The following is a 13,993-nucleotide window of genomic DNA, read 5'->3' on the forward strand; positions in this document are numbered from 1 at the left end:
GAGGACAGAAAGACAAAAGTGAGACAAGTCCTGCCCACATAACACACACACACACACACACACACACACACACACACACACACACACACCCTTATAAAAAGGAATATATATTTTACAGATGGGACAGATACTCCAAATAGCATATGTTAAATACGAATAAACAATATAGATAAATAAGTGGTGCCTGAATTCAGAGCTAGGAGTGATTAGTAAGGTCTAGAGATTTTGGAAAATGAGTTGACCATGTGTCAGTTAAATGTTTACAAAAGTTTCCTTCTATATACATTATCTCACTGGATCCTTCTTGAAAAGACCTCATGTAGCAGGTAAGATTTAAAAGGTAAGACTTAAACAGGGAGAATACAGAAGGATGCTCCAAGAAGAGAAGATATAAGTTTGAAGCAGAGGGAAGATTGAGGTTGGATATTTAGATGCAGGCGTCATCTGTCTAGTTAAACCCAAGGGAGCTAATGGGATTCCTGAGAAGAAAGGTGAGAAAGCTAAGGACAGAATCTTTGAGGATTTATCACTCGAAAAATGACATTTGAAAAGCAGTATTTTAGCAAGGACAATTTGGTGTGTCGAATTAATTAGAAACTGGAAAGGCAGACCCTCTTCAGGAGGGGAGAGTATAAGAATAATTTGATGAAGGTTTATATTGAAGTGGTGGGAATATAAAGAAATGGGCATATGAGTTACTTTTTTAAAAATTTAAATATTTTATTTTTTTAGAAAAAATGTCCATGGTTACATGTTTTTACTTTCCCCTTCACCCCCCCCCCCAATAACCTATGCACATTTCCACTGGTTTTAACATGTGTCATCAATCAAGACCTATTTCCATATTATTGATATTTGCATTGGTGTGGTCATTTCAAGTCTACATCCCTAATCATGTCTGTATCAACCCATGTGTTCAAGCAATTGTTTTTCTTCTATGTTTCCACTCCTGTAGTTCTTCCTCTGACTGTGGAGAGTGTTCTTTTTATGGGTGACATTTTGAGGAAACTATCAACAGGATATAATGATTTTAGGAACAGGAGAATGGCAAGAAATAATTATCCACCATAGAGCTTAGCACAGTATTGTGTACATAGTAGGCACTCAAATATTTATCGACTGACTCAATCAAGTTTTAACAAATATTTACTTAATTCATAATTCTGCTTATATGCAGTATAATTCATCACATTTCTAGGCTGTAAACTCCCATCTCAGCTGTTCATATAGTCACAAAATACAACTTGACTTTATTATTCTTATTTATTATAGCTTATGTAATGTATAACTGGGTAGAGGCTGGTCTACCCTCTGCATAAAAATATTCTAGTATCAAATGAGAATTATTTGTTTCTATTATTTATTTTTTAACATTCCTTTTGATAGATAAAGAAAAAGAACATTAGCTCCTATCCTTGGTCCCAATTGCTATTAATTAATTGTATAACTGGGTTGGCTTATTTGTAGAATCTTAGCTTAAGTTGGAAGAGGCATTAGGGGGTCATCTAGTTCAATCTTTATGCTCATTTTATATATGAGGAACTAAGGCAGAGTAAGGTTAAGTGATTTGCCTGGAGGCACACAGGTACTAAGTGGCTTTATGTAGCTCTTGACCTCCAACCAAATCTAATGTTATTTTCTTACCTATAAAATGGGATGACTCTTCTCTTTAGCTGACATGGAAATTGTCACCATAGAATGAAATAATAAATAAGCAAATACTTTTGAAATAACTTTTTTAAAAAAAGGTCTTGCAAATCATTTACCTGATTCTTTGAGGATTACTGGAACATCTTTCTAAAAAATAGCATGATGGGGAAAAATTGCTCAACAGAGATTTAGGAGATTTGATTTCTGGTATGGTTTTCCCAATATTTTTCAGCACAACCTAAGGACAGTAACTTTGCCTCCCTGTGGGCCTCAGTTTCATCATCTGTAAAACAAGAAAAATTTAAACTGGATAAGTTCTAATGTCTTCATTTATGGGCTGGATGAGCATTTGCTTGGCACATTGTATGGGAGTGATTCTTGCCTCAAGTACAGGTTGAACTAGACTTCTAAAGTCCCCTCTCTAAGATTCTGTGGATCCTAGGGAGGAGTAGTGAATTATTGCCGTACCAAAAAGCTTCTTGCCATCTGCTAATAAAACTTCTCCTAACTTGGTTTACAAAATTCATAAGATACTAATAACAGCTAGCATTTATAAAGTGCTTTAACGTTTTCTGATAACTTCACAAATATCTCATTTTATACTCATAACAACCATCAAAATATCCTTTAAATGATGCTTGTTACGTGCTAGGCACGGTATTAAGCATTTTACCATTATCTCATTTGAAGCTCACAGCAAACCTGGGAGGTTTGTGCTATTATTATCATCCTCATTTTTCAGATGAGAAAACTGAGACTGAATAAGATTAAAAGACTTGCCCAGGGTCACACTGCTACTATTAAGTGTCTGAGGTCAATGAAATCTTCCTGACTCTAGGTCTAGCTCTTTCTCCATTGTATCATCTAGCTGTCTCTGAAGAAGGAGAATGTTAAAGATGAAAGAGACCTTAGAAACCATCTAATCTAATCCCCTTATTTATAGATGAAAGAACTGAAACTGAGAAGTGGAAATGATGTGCCTGGTGCCCCATCATTAGCTAGAGGCAGAACTAGGATTAGAACCCAACTCTATTTCCCAGCCCAGTACTCTTTTCATATGCCTTGTCTAGTCTTTGGATTGTGTCATGATGGGGATAAAAGGTAACATTGCTAATTATTTTCTTTGTCTTCTGTTTTAAAGGAGGAAGATGAAAGCTCGAGCTCCCCCTCCTCCTGGAAAGCCAGCTACAACTCCGAATATCCATAGTGGTCAGAAATCAAACAGAGACTTGGGAATCCTCCCTCAGCAGAACCTCGTCAACATGAAAGAAAACCTGAGGAGCAGCATGGTGGATGTCAATGTGGTTTTGCCCAATGGAGTAGAAATAAAGAGTGCTGTCAATGGGAGGTGAGAATTTGTGGGTCCCTGAATTGTTTGGTATGGACCAAAAAAAAAAAAAAAAAAGAGGATCCCATGGTTGCCACTCTGCATCTAGGAGGGCTTGAGATGTTTAGTTCTTCTTTAAATAGATCTGGACTATCTTTCTTTGCCGTAGGAAATAAGGAGATTCTGGATCCAAAAGTTCTTGCTATTGGATAAGTACAAGGCCAAAGGTTGTAGCAGAAATCTATCTCTTTGCCAACTCTGGGATGAAAAGTGTTAATGCGCAGCAATTGAAAATTAATCTACTCTATCACTACCTTTGGACTAAAAATAAATTCAAGGCCAAAATGGACAATCTCGTGAAAATGACTCATTTTAAGTACTTTTTTGACACCTGTTATGTGCAAGGCATTGTGTCAGGTGATGAAGACACAAAGACAAAAATGAAATAATCCCTTTCCTCTTAGAAGTGTATAATCTCCTGAGGTACAGTGGGCATAAATATAAAACAGGCACACATATAAGTAAATATATAGTATCTTTAGAGCGGTTTCACCAGGGATAAAGTCATATCCACTTTGTACAAGAGTCTAGCTACTAAATTTCACCATCCTCTGAAATAACAGGATGAGGTGCCTGTTAGTTCAAGTTTATTCAAACTATTCAAGCCTGTTCTACTAAATGTCAGACCTTACTCTTCTAGATTTTTCATTTTATTTTGAATGGCTACAAGATTTTTCATTTGAATTTTTTTGGAACTTTCTTCATTTCAACTCAGAATATGTTGAATTTAATAAGTCATCAGTAATTTAGATGAAATAAAACAAAGAATCAGTAAAAAAATCTATTTAAAAAAAAAGAAATACATCACAAGAAAAAGAGTCAGTGTAACTTTTTTTAGGCCATGTATCCATGTCAATGTTTAATCATCGTCTATTTCTAGAGCCAAGGGACTTGAGCAAATTCTATTGAATCAAGAGTCTTAGATTAAGAAAGGACTTCAGAATTATCTGATCCAATCCCTACTCAAAGTATGAATCCTGTTGTTTTGGAATGATTATTGACATGTTCTTTTGACACTTTAAGGTCTCAAATTGATCAGCTACATAATACAATGGATAGAATGCTGGGTCCAGAGTCAGGAAGGCCTAAATTCATATACAGCCTCACAAACTAGCTGTGTGACTCCAGGCAAGTCATTTAAACTCTATTTGCCTCAGTTTCAGACATTTTCTTAGAGTAATATATTTAAATGACCAAAATAAAATACCTGGCATTACAAAGGAAGCCAGTCAGTCATCAGAATATTGGTGTTTTTTTTTTTAGAAAAAACCAAACAAGTTCATGTGTTCTAGGTTCAGAATTTCTGACCTTTAGAGGAGGAAACTTGGGCCAAGAGGGGCTAAGGGATTTACCTAATGGCATAACATCCTAACATCTGATTTTAAAAAATGTATGCTTCCAGCAGGAAGAGAACATTTCATTTTTGTCTTTGTATCCCCAGTGCCTAGCAAATAGTAGCCATGTAGTAAATACTTCTTAACTGATGATAAATAATCTTCAGATACAAATTAATTGATTTTTTTGTCAATTTCTTGACCCAACTTTAAGTGGTTTTATTTTAATTGGAAATAAAATGTATTAATTATTATATTTCAGGTTGTTCAGTTGTGTCCAACTTTTCGTGACCTCATTTAGAGTTTTCTTGGCAAAGATGCTAGGGTGGTTTGCCATTTCCTTCTCTAGCTCATTTTACAGAGGAGGAAACTGAGGTAAATAGGTTAAGTGACTTGCCTAGGGTGACACAGTTAATACGTGTTCAAGGTTTTATTTGAACTGAGGTCTTCCTGACTCCAGGCCTGCTACTCCACCTAATTGCCCCTATTTACCCTAGTATCTAGTCAAGTATTTGGTGCATGGTAGATGCTTAATATTGTTATATGAATTAATTCAAGTATGCTGTTTGTCTGTCCAGTGGTATTTGGCACTCCAATGACATATAGATGATGAATAATATTGTGATAGTGGTGGTATTACTCTCTCCCTGTTTTTTTTCCACTGATAGATGAACTGAATATATGATTGTGGAACAAAATTTAAGACCTAAAGCGCAGTGTCTTTTTTGCTCAGTGTTCAAAGGCAGATTTTTAAAGAGCAGGAAAGTTGTTGCTTACATCATTTAAAATTTTTGGAATGCATCTCACTTTATAAACGAAAGAAGCCTCAGAATTTGAAAAAGTGGCAGAACGCCTGCCCTCACAAGAAAAGAAAGACCTTAAAATATTTTTAAATGCATCTTTTGCTTCTGTGAGCTTTTATGGTCAGGGACAAGATATTTCTATAGAATTCAGAGGTCTGGCACAGAAAAAAGATGTGACCCTGGAGAGATTGTTGGGAGCCTTAAAAAAAAAACATCTTTCTTTCTTCAACGTTATGAAAGAGAAAACAGGGATAACCTCCTCCCCAAGGTCTCCTGGCAGATAAGTGAATCTCAAGAAGGCAACAAATAGCCCACCTTAAGTAGGTTGTAGTGATGATAGATTCTGCTGGTGTAAGCTTTTGCTTCAGGCTTTAGATTTGCATGTCATATTGTTTAATAATACAAGAGTGGCCTGGAGCCACATTCTTGTACCATGTTTAAAGTAATAATCTTGATATTTTTTTTCCCTTGAGCATGAAGTATCTTATACATTTTTTTCTGTTTTTTTTAAATCAGTAGAATTGGTAGAAACACATAAGCCTTATGGATAAAATAATAATAATATTGGATCAGTACTATTTTACATGGTGTATTACTGTTTATAAAACCCTTTTCCAATATTATCTCCTTTGATTCTGAAAATAACCTTGTGAGCTCGGTGCTGTTATCATCCCCATATTATAGATGAGGAAATTGAAAGTGAGAAAAGCCAAGTGTCTGGGGCTACACGGCTAATAAATGAAATAGTGTTTATACTTGGATTTTCTTGATTCTGAAGCTGGTACTTGATCCATTCACTTCATTACCTACTCAAGATTGTGGCTCAGATATATTCTTTCCATTCATAATTGCCAGCTTATAAAGAAAATGAATAATGATTCAATACTGCTGATCCTACAACAGTTAAAATAGATACAGAATAAGCTATGTATACAGCATAAATAAGCAATAATTAAAAGAAAGAAGGCACTGGAATTAAGAATTATGGATCACAGAACCTCAGAGATCAGAGAACGTCAGGGACGAGGGACTTAAGTACTTCTAAAGGCATGCCCTCCCTCTTTTGGACAGCACCTGTTTGTTTGTTTTTCCCCCGTTTCTTCCTTCCAGTTTTAATCTTTGTTGCTATAGTGGTACCTAAACAAGTTTTTGTATAATTCCTTCATCCATATATATATATAGCATAAATGAAATCCCTAGTCTATCTGAGGCTTTTACACAGTAATATATGGTGATCAGGAGAGGAGAATTACACTGGGAGTTCAGTTGTTAAGCTATTCTTAAGCAATTTGCTTTGAAATACTTGCAGAAGTGGCATTACTGATGTGACAGAGAACTTGACTAGCCATCATCCAGGACTCAGCCCATGTACCTTTTCCCATAAGAGCTGTTTAATTCATATTGCTGGAATTGAGTTGATTACTCGTTGAATCCATCTAACAAGTATTCGTAAGTGGAACACAAATGTGAAGGGAAAATCTTTGGAGAAACAAATGTTTACACCAATAGAAAACTATAAGGGAAGAGTGGCAAATATTTTGAGCTTTGGGGTAGGTGATGTCATTTTGCTGTAGATAATCAACTACATCTCTATCTGGAATATATTTAAAAAGAGAAGATGGAAGGAGAGGTTACCTCCTTTATAGTAGGTTGGAACTTTCTTGAGTGTCCAGATCGCCGAGTGTGACACCTTATAGCAGTATAGAGATTTTACGTCCTAGTTCTCATATAACTCATCAGGTATCCTTGTTCTGTGCGAGGTCATTGGGCATCCCAGCCCCTACAGGAAATAAGAGACTAGTTTACAACTAGTGAGAGAGTCTCCTTTCTGAGGGAAATCTACAAGGAAACCAGAAACCTGTTGTTTATGTGGCATTGACCTTTGTGTTCCTTCCCTTGTGGAAGTAGGTAAAAGTAGGGTGCAGCCACAGGGATCCTGGATGCTCCTTCAGACCAGTGTCAGATGCCATGCATAGGTTGGGAGCTTTGTCATAGCTCCTGCCAAAACCTGAGATACTGAGCTCACTCTGGATGGAGGACCTCCCTGCCATGATGGTGGTGGTAGGTGGTCTTTCTGGACACTGCTGCTGTGTACTTTATAGTCCTTGACAAATAGAATAATAAAAAGACTTCTTAGTCCTCTGACTCAAAAAAAAAGGAAGTGAGGTAGTTAAAAATTGAGAGTTAACAATTAGGGAAACTACTTCAGTTTTGTTTTGTTTTGTTTTTAAAGTAAAAAAAAGTCCATCTGAAAAGTGGATTTTGTTGAGATAGAAATTAAACTCTGTATTTTGGGGGACAGCTAGTATAAGAATAAAGGGAGCCAGTAACCAATGTTACGATAGAAGGGAGAGAGAGAGAGAGAGTCTGTATGTGAGACTCTCTTCTAGCTCCCCTCTTGCCGAATATACACTGGGAGACTTCGAGGGGGTGTCACCCCAAAACTGGGTGACCTGGATGGTCATGCCGCCCCACAGGAGTTGGGGATGAGGCTTTCCTATAAGATGAGGTATGGGGTACCCCAATCCAATTCTGAATGAGGGCAGGGTTCACACAAGCCTCCTCCAAGGTCAGTCAACTTCACAGAGGTGGTCTGGCTCCAAGATGGAGGCAGCTAGTCCAAGCTGTGGTTCTCCTCTCCCTTGTCTCTCAGCACTCCATAATGCTATCTGACTAATGAATGGCTTTTATTATTTGCAATTTAGGGGTTGGGGAAAGGGGTGAAAGGTAGAGGGATTTTGGGGTGCCCTCTTCTCTTTCTATGAGGTCCATCACTCAGGTGGGAACCTTTGGGGTTCCCACTCCTAAGCGTCTCCCCTCGCCCCTCCTCCTTCAGTTTCTATTTCTATTTCCTATTTTTATTCTTTTCTATAATTGCAAGTCAAACTGGAAAGGGTCTCTCAGTGAGGTTGGGTAATGGGAGAAGGAGCCTAAGAGATCGCTCCCAAAATGGAGTCCAAACACTTAGCTGACTCAATGATTGAAGTCTCTCTGGGAGAGATGCGATGGAATCTTTGACCAGGGAGTCAGAGTTTCAATGTTCATAGAAAGATCCTCAGGAAGCTCTCAGGACTGGATCCAATCTGGGATGTCCTCCGCCAGAACCCTTTTCCTCCTCCTCCTTTCTCCTGAGCCTTTCCCAGAATTCCCTCTGGTCTCTCAACTATCAGTAACTGTCACCAACGGGCTTCTTCTGGCTCCTTTTGTCCCATCCGCCTTTCACAAATTCCGTCCTTACACTAGGCAGCACAGTAGATAAAGCTCTGGGCTTGGAATCAGGAAAACCTAATTTCAAATTCATCCTCAGACCCTGACTATCTCTGGGCTCTGGGCAGGTACCATATCTTTTGCCTACATCAGTTTCCCCAACTATAAAATGAGAATCCATGAGATAATAATTATAAAGCTCATAGCACACTGCCTGGCATATAGTAAGTGATATATAAATGTTAACTATTATTATTATAATTAAGTCCTAGATACTTACTAGCTATAACCCTAGGCAAGTCAACTACTGCCTGCCTCAGTTTCCTCAAGTGTAAAATAAGAATAATAGGAGTGCCTCCCACACAGGGGTTGTTGTTGTAAGAATCAAATGAGATAATAGTTATAAAGCATTTAAGCAGAGCGAGTGCCTGACACATATTAGATACTTAATAAATGCTTTTTCCCTACCTTGAATGGGCAAAAGATATAACTCATCTTAAATGACTGGCCAAAATCCATTTTAGCAATAGTCAGTTGGTCAAATGCATTTAGTAAGTGTCTGCTGTCTATCAAGCACTGAGAATTCAAAGACAAAAGCGAAATAGTCTTTTCTTTGAAGAAGTTTGCATTCTCAGGAAGGGAGACAATAATACAAGTGTGTGTATGTATATGTACATAGATATGAATGTTTATAGAAGTTTTATATATATATATTATCTTGAAATCAAATTAATATTTGAAGGTCCCATGTTAGAATTTTTGAAGGGAATTGTTAACTTAGGGGTTGAGAAGCTTTTTTTTTCTATTGAGGGGCCCTGGCTGTTAGGAATAAAAATAAATTTAGGGTCATGCACAAGTAAATATTATAATATTTCAAGCACCCTCCACTGAGGCAGATTAAAACCCCTCTCTAACTTAAATGTTATAGAGAGTTGCTGTAGCTGAAAAATGTGTCATTGTGTAGCTAACTTGTCATAACCCTCACTAACCTTAAACTTGTTTTTGGATAATGATGATGATGGCAATGATGATTGACAGGGGCAAGGATAGTGGTGGTGTGGGCACCTTCATTTTTACAGCACTATAATGTTTGTATAGCACTTGGCACATTTTATCAACTTTGAGCCTTACCACTACTGTGGGAGTTAGAAAGCACTGGATTATTATTTCCATTTTACAGAGGAAGGGACTAACAAATCTACAAATCTACAAAGGGACAGGAGTGTGAAGGCATAGAAAAAAGGGGAAGTGAGAGGACCAAAGAGTAGTAAAACAGAAAAGGAGAAAGGGAGAGAAGAGACAGGAAAGAGGTATCAGCAAAAATCTAAGAGAATATAATTCTTCTGAGACATCTTCACTTGGATCCTTAAATTATCATCTGTTATCACTGCCTTATTCTAATCAATGGTTTAATCCTTACTTAAACACATCACTTTTAAAAACTTTCTCTTTTTTCTCAAATAAAGTCTGCTTTTTTCCATGAAACTTGAGATATTTTATCTAAACCTTGTGTATCACTCCTGGGGTGTAACAGTGACCTCAATTTTGAGGAACTTTAATAAATGTCATATTTTAATATAGTAATATATTAACATGTTAAAGCTTCTCTTTATACCTTTTTTTAAAACATAAAACATCCAGTGGTCATAATTTTATCTGAGAGCCATGAAGAAAGACTTTCAACACCACAGAGGACAACCTGAATGTTCCCACTCAGGTCCATGATGGAAAATGCCTTTCTTTCCAAGAAAGAAAAATGTATGTGTTAAAAACCTATCTTTAATAGTTTAGTTTAGCTATCATGGACCTAAAATGTGTTTCAGAATTTGGTTGCCAAGCTACAGCACAGGAGTACTTTCCTCACCCAGATATTTGTAGGACTCTACTGTGAAGTCTTGAACAACATCTTAATCTGGGCATTTTCATGGGTGCAATAGTTCCAGACATAAATCATATGAAACTCTTTAAAAGCAGCTTCCATAATGGTTGATGGGCCATTTTTTTCTAGCCACTTGGGGTTGGGGTTTAATAGTCACGCATGGCACAGATAATGGGCCAGAGTAGCATAGCTCCATCAATGCAGAAGGGAAAAATAATGAATTGTCACTCTTCCAATTTTAAACTCTTCCAGGTTTATTCTCATCAATGGGAAAACTCATAGCAAGCCTTTCAGTGATCCCAGAGTCTCTCCTTTCAGACACACCTTCCTCTAATTAGATGTTTCAAACATGCTGCTAATCCTTAGAATGACAGAACAGAGATTATAGCTTTAGTAGCTTTTATATTTCCTGTGTGTTAAGTTTGCAAATTAATCCAAATATTTGTATGACAAGTCCTTTAATTTATTCATTTACTTTTATAAGGGTAGCAAAGCCTGAGCATGGGAGGGGAATGGACATGCTGTTAGTAAATGGGAACAAGGACATTTTTCTATTCCTGTAAATTATAATGATGACAGATTTATTGAAAGTCAGGAAAAGATTCAATTTCACTTTCCCCTTTTCCCCACTTTATACTTGAATTCAATCCCATCAATATTGTTTGGCACTTACTGATTTATACAGGTCACTTTGCAAAGCTTCATAAGTGCAAAGCTATTAAAAAACATTTATTGCCCTGAAAGAGCTGATATTCTATGGGGGGATTCAAATTTTTAATGCAAAAATGAATAGAAGATAATTAAAATAAGGACAGACAACCTAAAATAAGCTTCCTTTAGGTGATGGCACTTGAGTTGCCCTTTAAAGGAAGTCAAAGTTATTAAATGGAGGTAAGAAGGGAATGCACTCCAGATAGGATGGCCTTTATAATGGGATTGAGTAGTGAGTTTTCAGAGCAGTAAGCTGGCCATGTCAAGTGGAGAAATATGAGATAGTCTGGGAATGTAGGCTGCATCTAGATTGTGAGGGGCTATCAATGCCAAGCTGAAAAATTTGTATTTTATCCTATATGCAAAAGGGAGCTATTGACAGTTCTAGGGCAAGAAACTAACACAGTCAGACTGGTGCTTGTTCAAGAATATTTTGACATTTGTTTGAAGGACAAATTGGAGATAGTGAAGAATCAAGGTGGAGGGAACCAATTTAGGAATTTTTGCAATAGTTCAAGTGATAAGCAACAAAGGTTAGGCATCTAAGAGATCTGGAAGCCAAACCATTATCTGATTTCAGAGACATTTAGCACAGTGCCTGGAATATAGTGTGTACATAATAAATGCTTATTGACTTGACCAGTGACTTAGTTCAACTCGTCTTTTTCATTTGCCTTATTTTTATTTGTCTTTCAGTGATAACGTTCATTTTTGCATAGCACATAGTACAAAAAGAAGACAGAAGCCTTTTTTTCCTTGGATAAGATTTATGGTCTTCTCATTTATACTTTATATTATGATTTGTTTTTGATTCTAGGCCATATTTTCCTCTAACATTGATATAGCTCTGAGGAAATGCCACATTAATCAAGTGATATTTTAGTAATCCACTTTCTGGCCATATTATCTAATATTTTAAGGACTTATGGTCTTAGAAAAGTGGGAATTTCCTCTTTCAACACAAATCCAAATCCATTCCTCTATTTGGTAAACATCATGATAGTCTGGCTGAAAATATCAGGCACTTGGAGGAGCATCCATCTAATGATGAAACTCATGGAACCTCACTAGGCTGGTCCTTGCATGATAGACACAGAGTTCATCGCCAGGCCATCTTTGAAGTCTTTCCAACTTAGAAAGATCTGTCCAAGCCTGTAATTTGCCATGATAGCCTTGTAGAATCTACTCACGTGCACCATGGTGCAGCATCCAAGTATGACTTTATTTCTTGTTTGGACCATTCAATGTTCATTCATTCGTATCCTAAAAAATTGAAAATGGCATATCCATTGTTTGATTGGTTAAGTACGGAATAATTTTTTTTAAATCTCCAATTTTTATACACTAAAGATTATGAGAGTACATGAAATTATAGTTAGCATGATGGAAATAATACCTGGAGGTGGTACCATTAAAAAAGAGCCTTGAATTTGGAGTTCCAGGGCCTCAGTTTGAATCCCAGCCTTTCTCCTATTTCCTTTCCACATGTCACAACCCCTCAAGACAGATCTGTTTCCTCATCTGTGAAATGAGAATTTGATTGTATGACCTCTAATAGCTAACTAACATTTAGCTAGCATTTATATAGTGCTTTAAAGTGTACCAAACATTTTATCTCCCAGCCCTGTAAGGGGAGTGCTAGTATTATCCCATTTTACAGATGAAGAAACTGAGGCTGAGTGAAGTTAAGTGCCTTTCCCAGGGTCACACAGGGAACATCTGGAGCAGAATGTGAGTTTTCCTAACTGCATGCCTAGTACTCTACCCACTGTCCCACCATCTCCCCCAAGTCAGTACCTCTAGGGTCAATTCCGGTTCAAATCTATGATCCTCTACTTGTATAATAATGCTTATGCCTTTGTCTTGAAGAGCTTAATTTGTTCAGACAACAGAAGTGAAAAGGAGTAGTTAGCATTGTTTTCATAACAAACTATGGTGGAAAGAGCACTGGGCTTGAAGTTATTACTGAGGTCAAGATTAGCTTCACTCTCTTAACAAGTTGCATGACTGGACGCATCTCTCATTTCCTCATCAATAAAATGAGGTCAGCAGTACTTGACACTCTGGCTTCTGGGGTGGTTATGACAAAAGTGCTTTCTAAACCTTGAATCATAACTGTGTGGCACTCAGTAGGTTGTTGAATTAATAAATATGTTAATGGGAGAGGACACATAATGCCATGGAAAGGACACTGACTTTGAAGTTACAGAAGCTTCAAATCCCTTTGCTACCTGTGTGACCTTGGGCCAATAACCTAACCTCCTGGGCTCAGGTTCCTCATCTGTAAAATGAGGATTTGGGGCTGAGGGCTAACAAATTCCTGATGGCAAGCCAAATACTTCTATTCCTTGCTTTTGCCACCTGGGTAAAAATACCCTACCAGATGGGTATAATTTGATTAAAGAAATAATAATTAGGGGTAGAGAATAGAGACCAGAGCTGTGATCGCATTGGTGTGACGACTTTCTAGATGAGGAAATTCTTTCTATTAATGTAGGTTGTCAGCTTCTCTATGAGTAACTGAGTCTTAGGTTGTTGCTCCAACTACTGAGAGATTAAGTAATTGCCCAGGGTCACAAACTGAATATGTGTCAGAGCTTGGACAGGAGCCCAGGTCATCCCAGTCCTAAAACCACTTTTTAATATCTCTCTCTCCCTCTGTCTCCTTCTCCTCCTCCTCCTCCTCCTCCTCCTCCTCCTCCTCCTCCTCCTCCTCCTCCTCCTCCTCCTCCTCCTCCTCCTCCTCCTCCTCCTCCTCCTCCTCCTCCTCCTCCTCCTCCTCCTCCTCCTCCTCCTCCTCCTCCTCCTCCTCCTCCTCCTCCTCCTCCTCCTCCTCCTCCTCCTCCTCCTCCTCCTCCTCCTCCTCCTCCTCCTCCTCCTCCTCCTCCTCCTCCTCCTCCTCCTCCTCCTCCTCCTCCTCCTCCTCCTCCTCCTCCTCCTCCTCCTCCTCCTCCTCCTCCTCCTCCTCCTCCTCCTCCTCCTCCTCCTCCTCCTCCTCCTCCTCCTCCTCCTCCTCCTCCTC

The 13,993-nt window shown here is 38.0% G+C and overlaps 1 protein-coding gene across 2 annotated transcripts in view; it reads left to right on the top strand.

Moving 5' to 3' along the window:
* Positions 1-13,993, top strand: part of COBL (cordon-bleu WH2 repeat protein) — a 351,447-nt gene that overhangs the window by 109,469 nt on the left and 227,985 nt on the right. For both annotated transcript variants that reach the window (XM_044671172.1, XM_044671249.1), the window contains exon 3: positions 2,792-2,998. In XM_044671172.1, the coding sequence (XP_044527107.1) occupies positions 2,792-2,998 (207 nt within the window). The remainder of the gene's footprint in view (positions 1-2,791; positions 2,999-13,993) is intronic.

The sequence above is a fragment of the Gracilinanus agilis genome, chromosome 1 (genome assembly GCF_016433145.1).
Source record: "Gracilinanus agilis isolate LMUSP501 chromosome 1, AgileGrace, whole genome shotgun sequence".
Lineage (NCBI taxonomy): Eukaryota > Metazoa > Chordata > Mammalia > Didelphimorphia > Didelphidae > Gracilinanus > Gracilinanus agilis.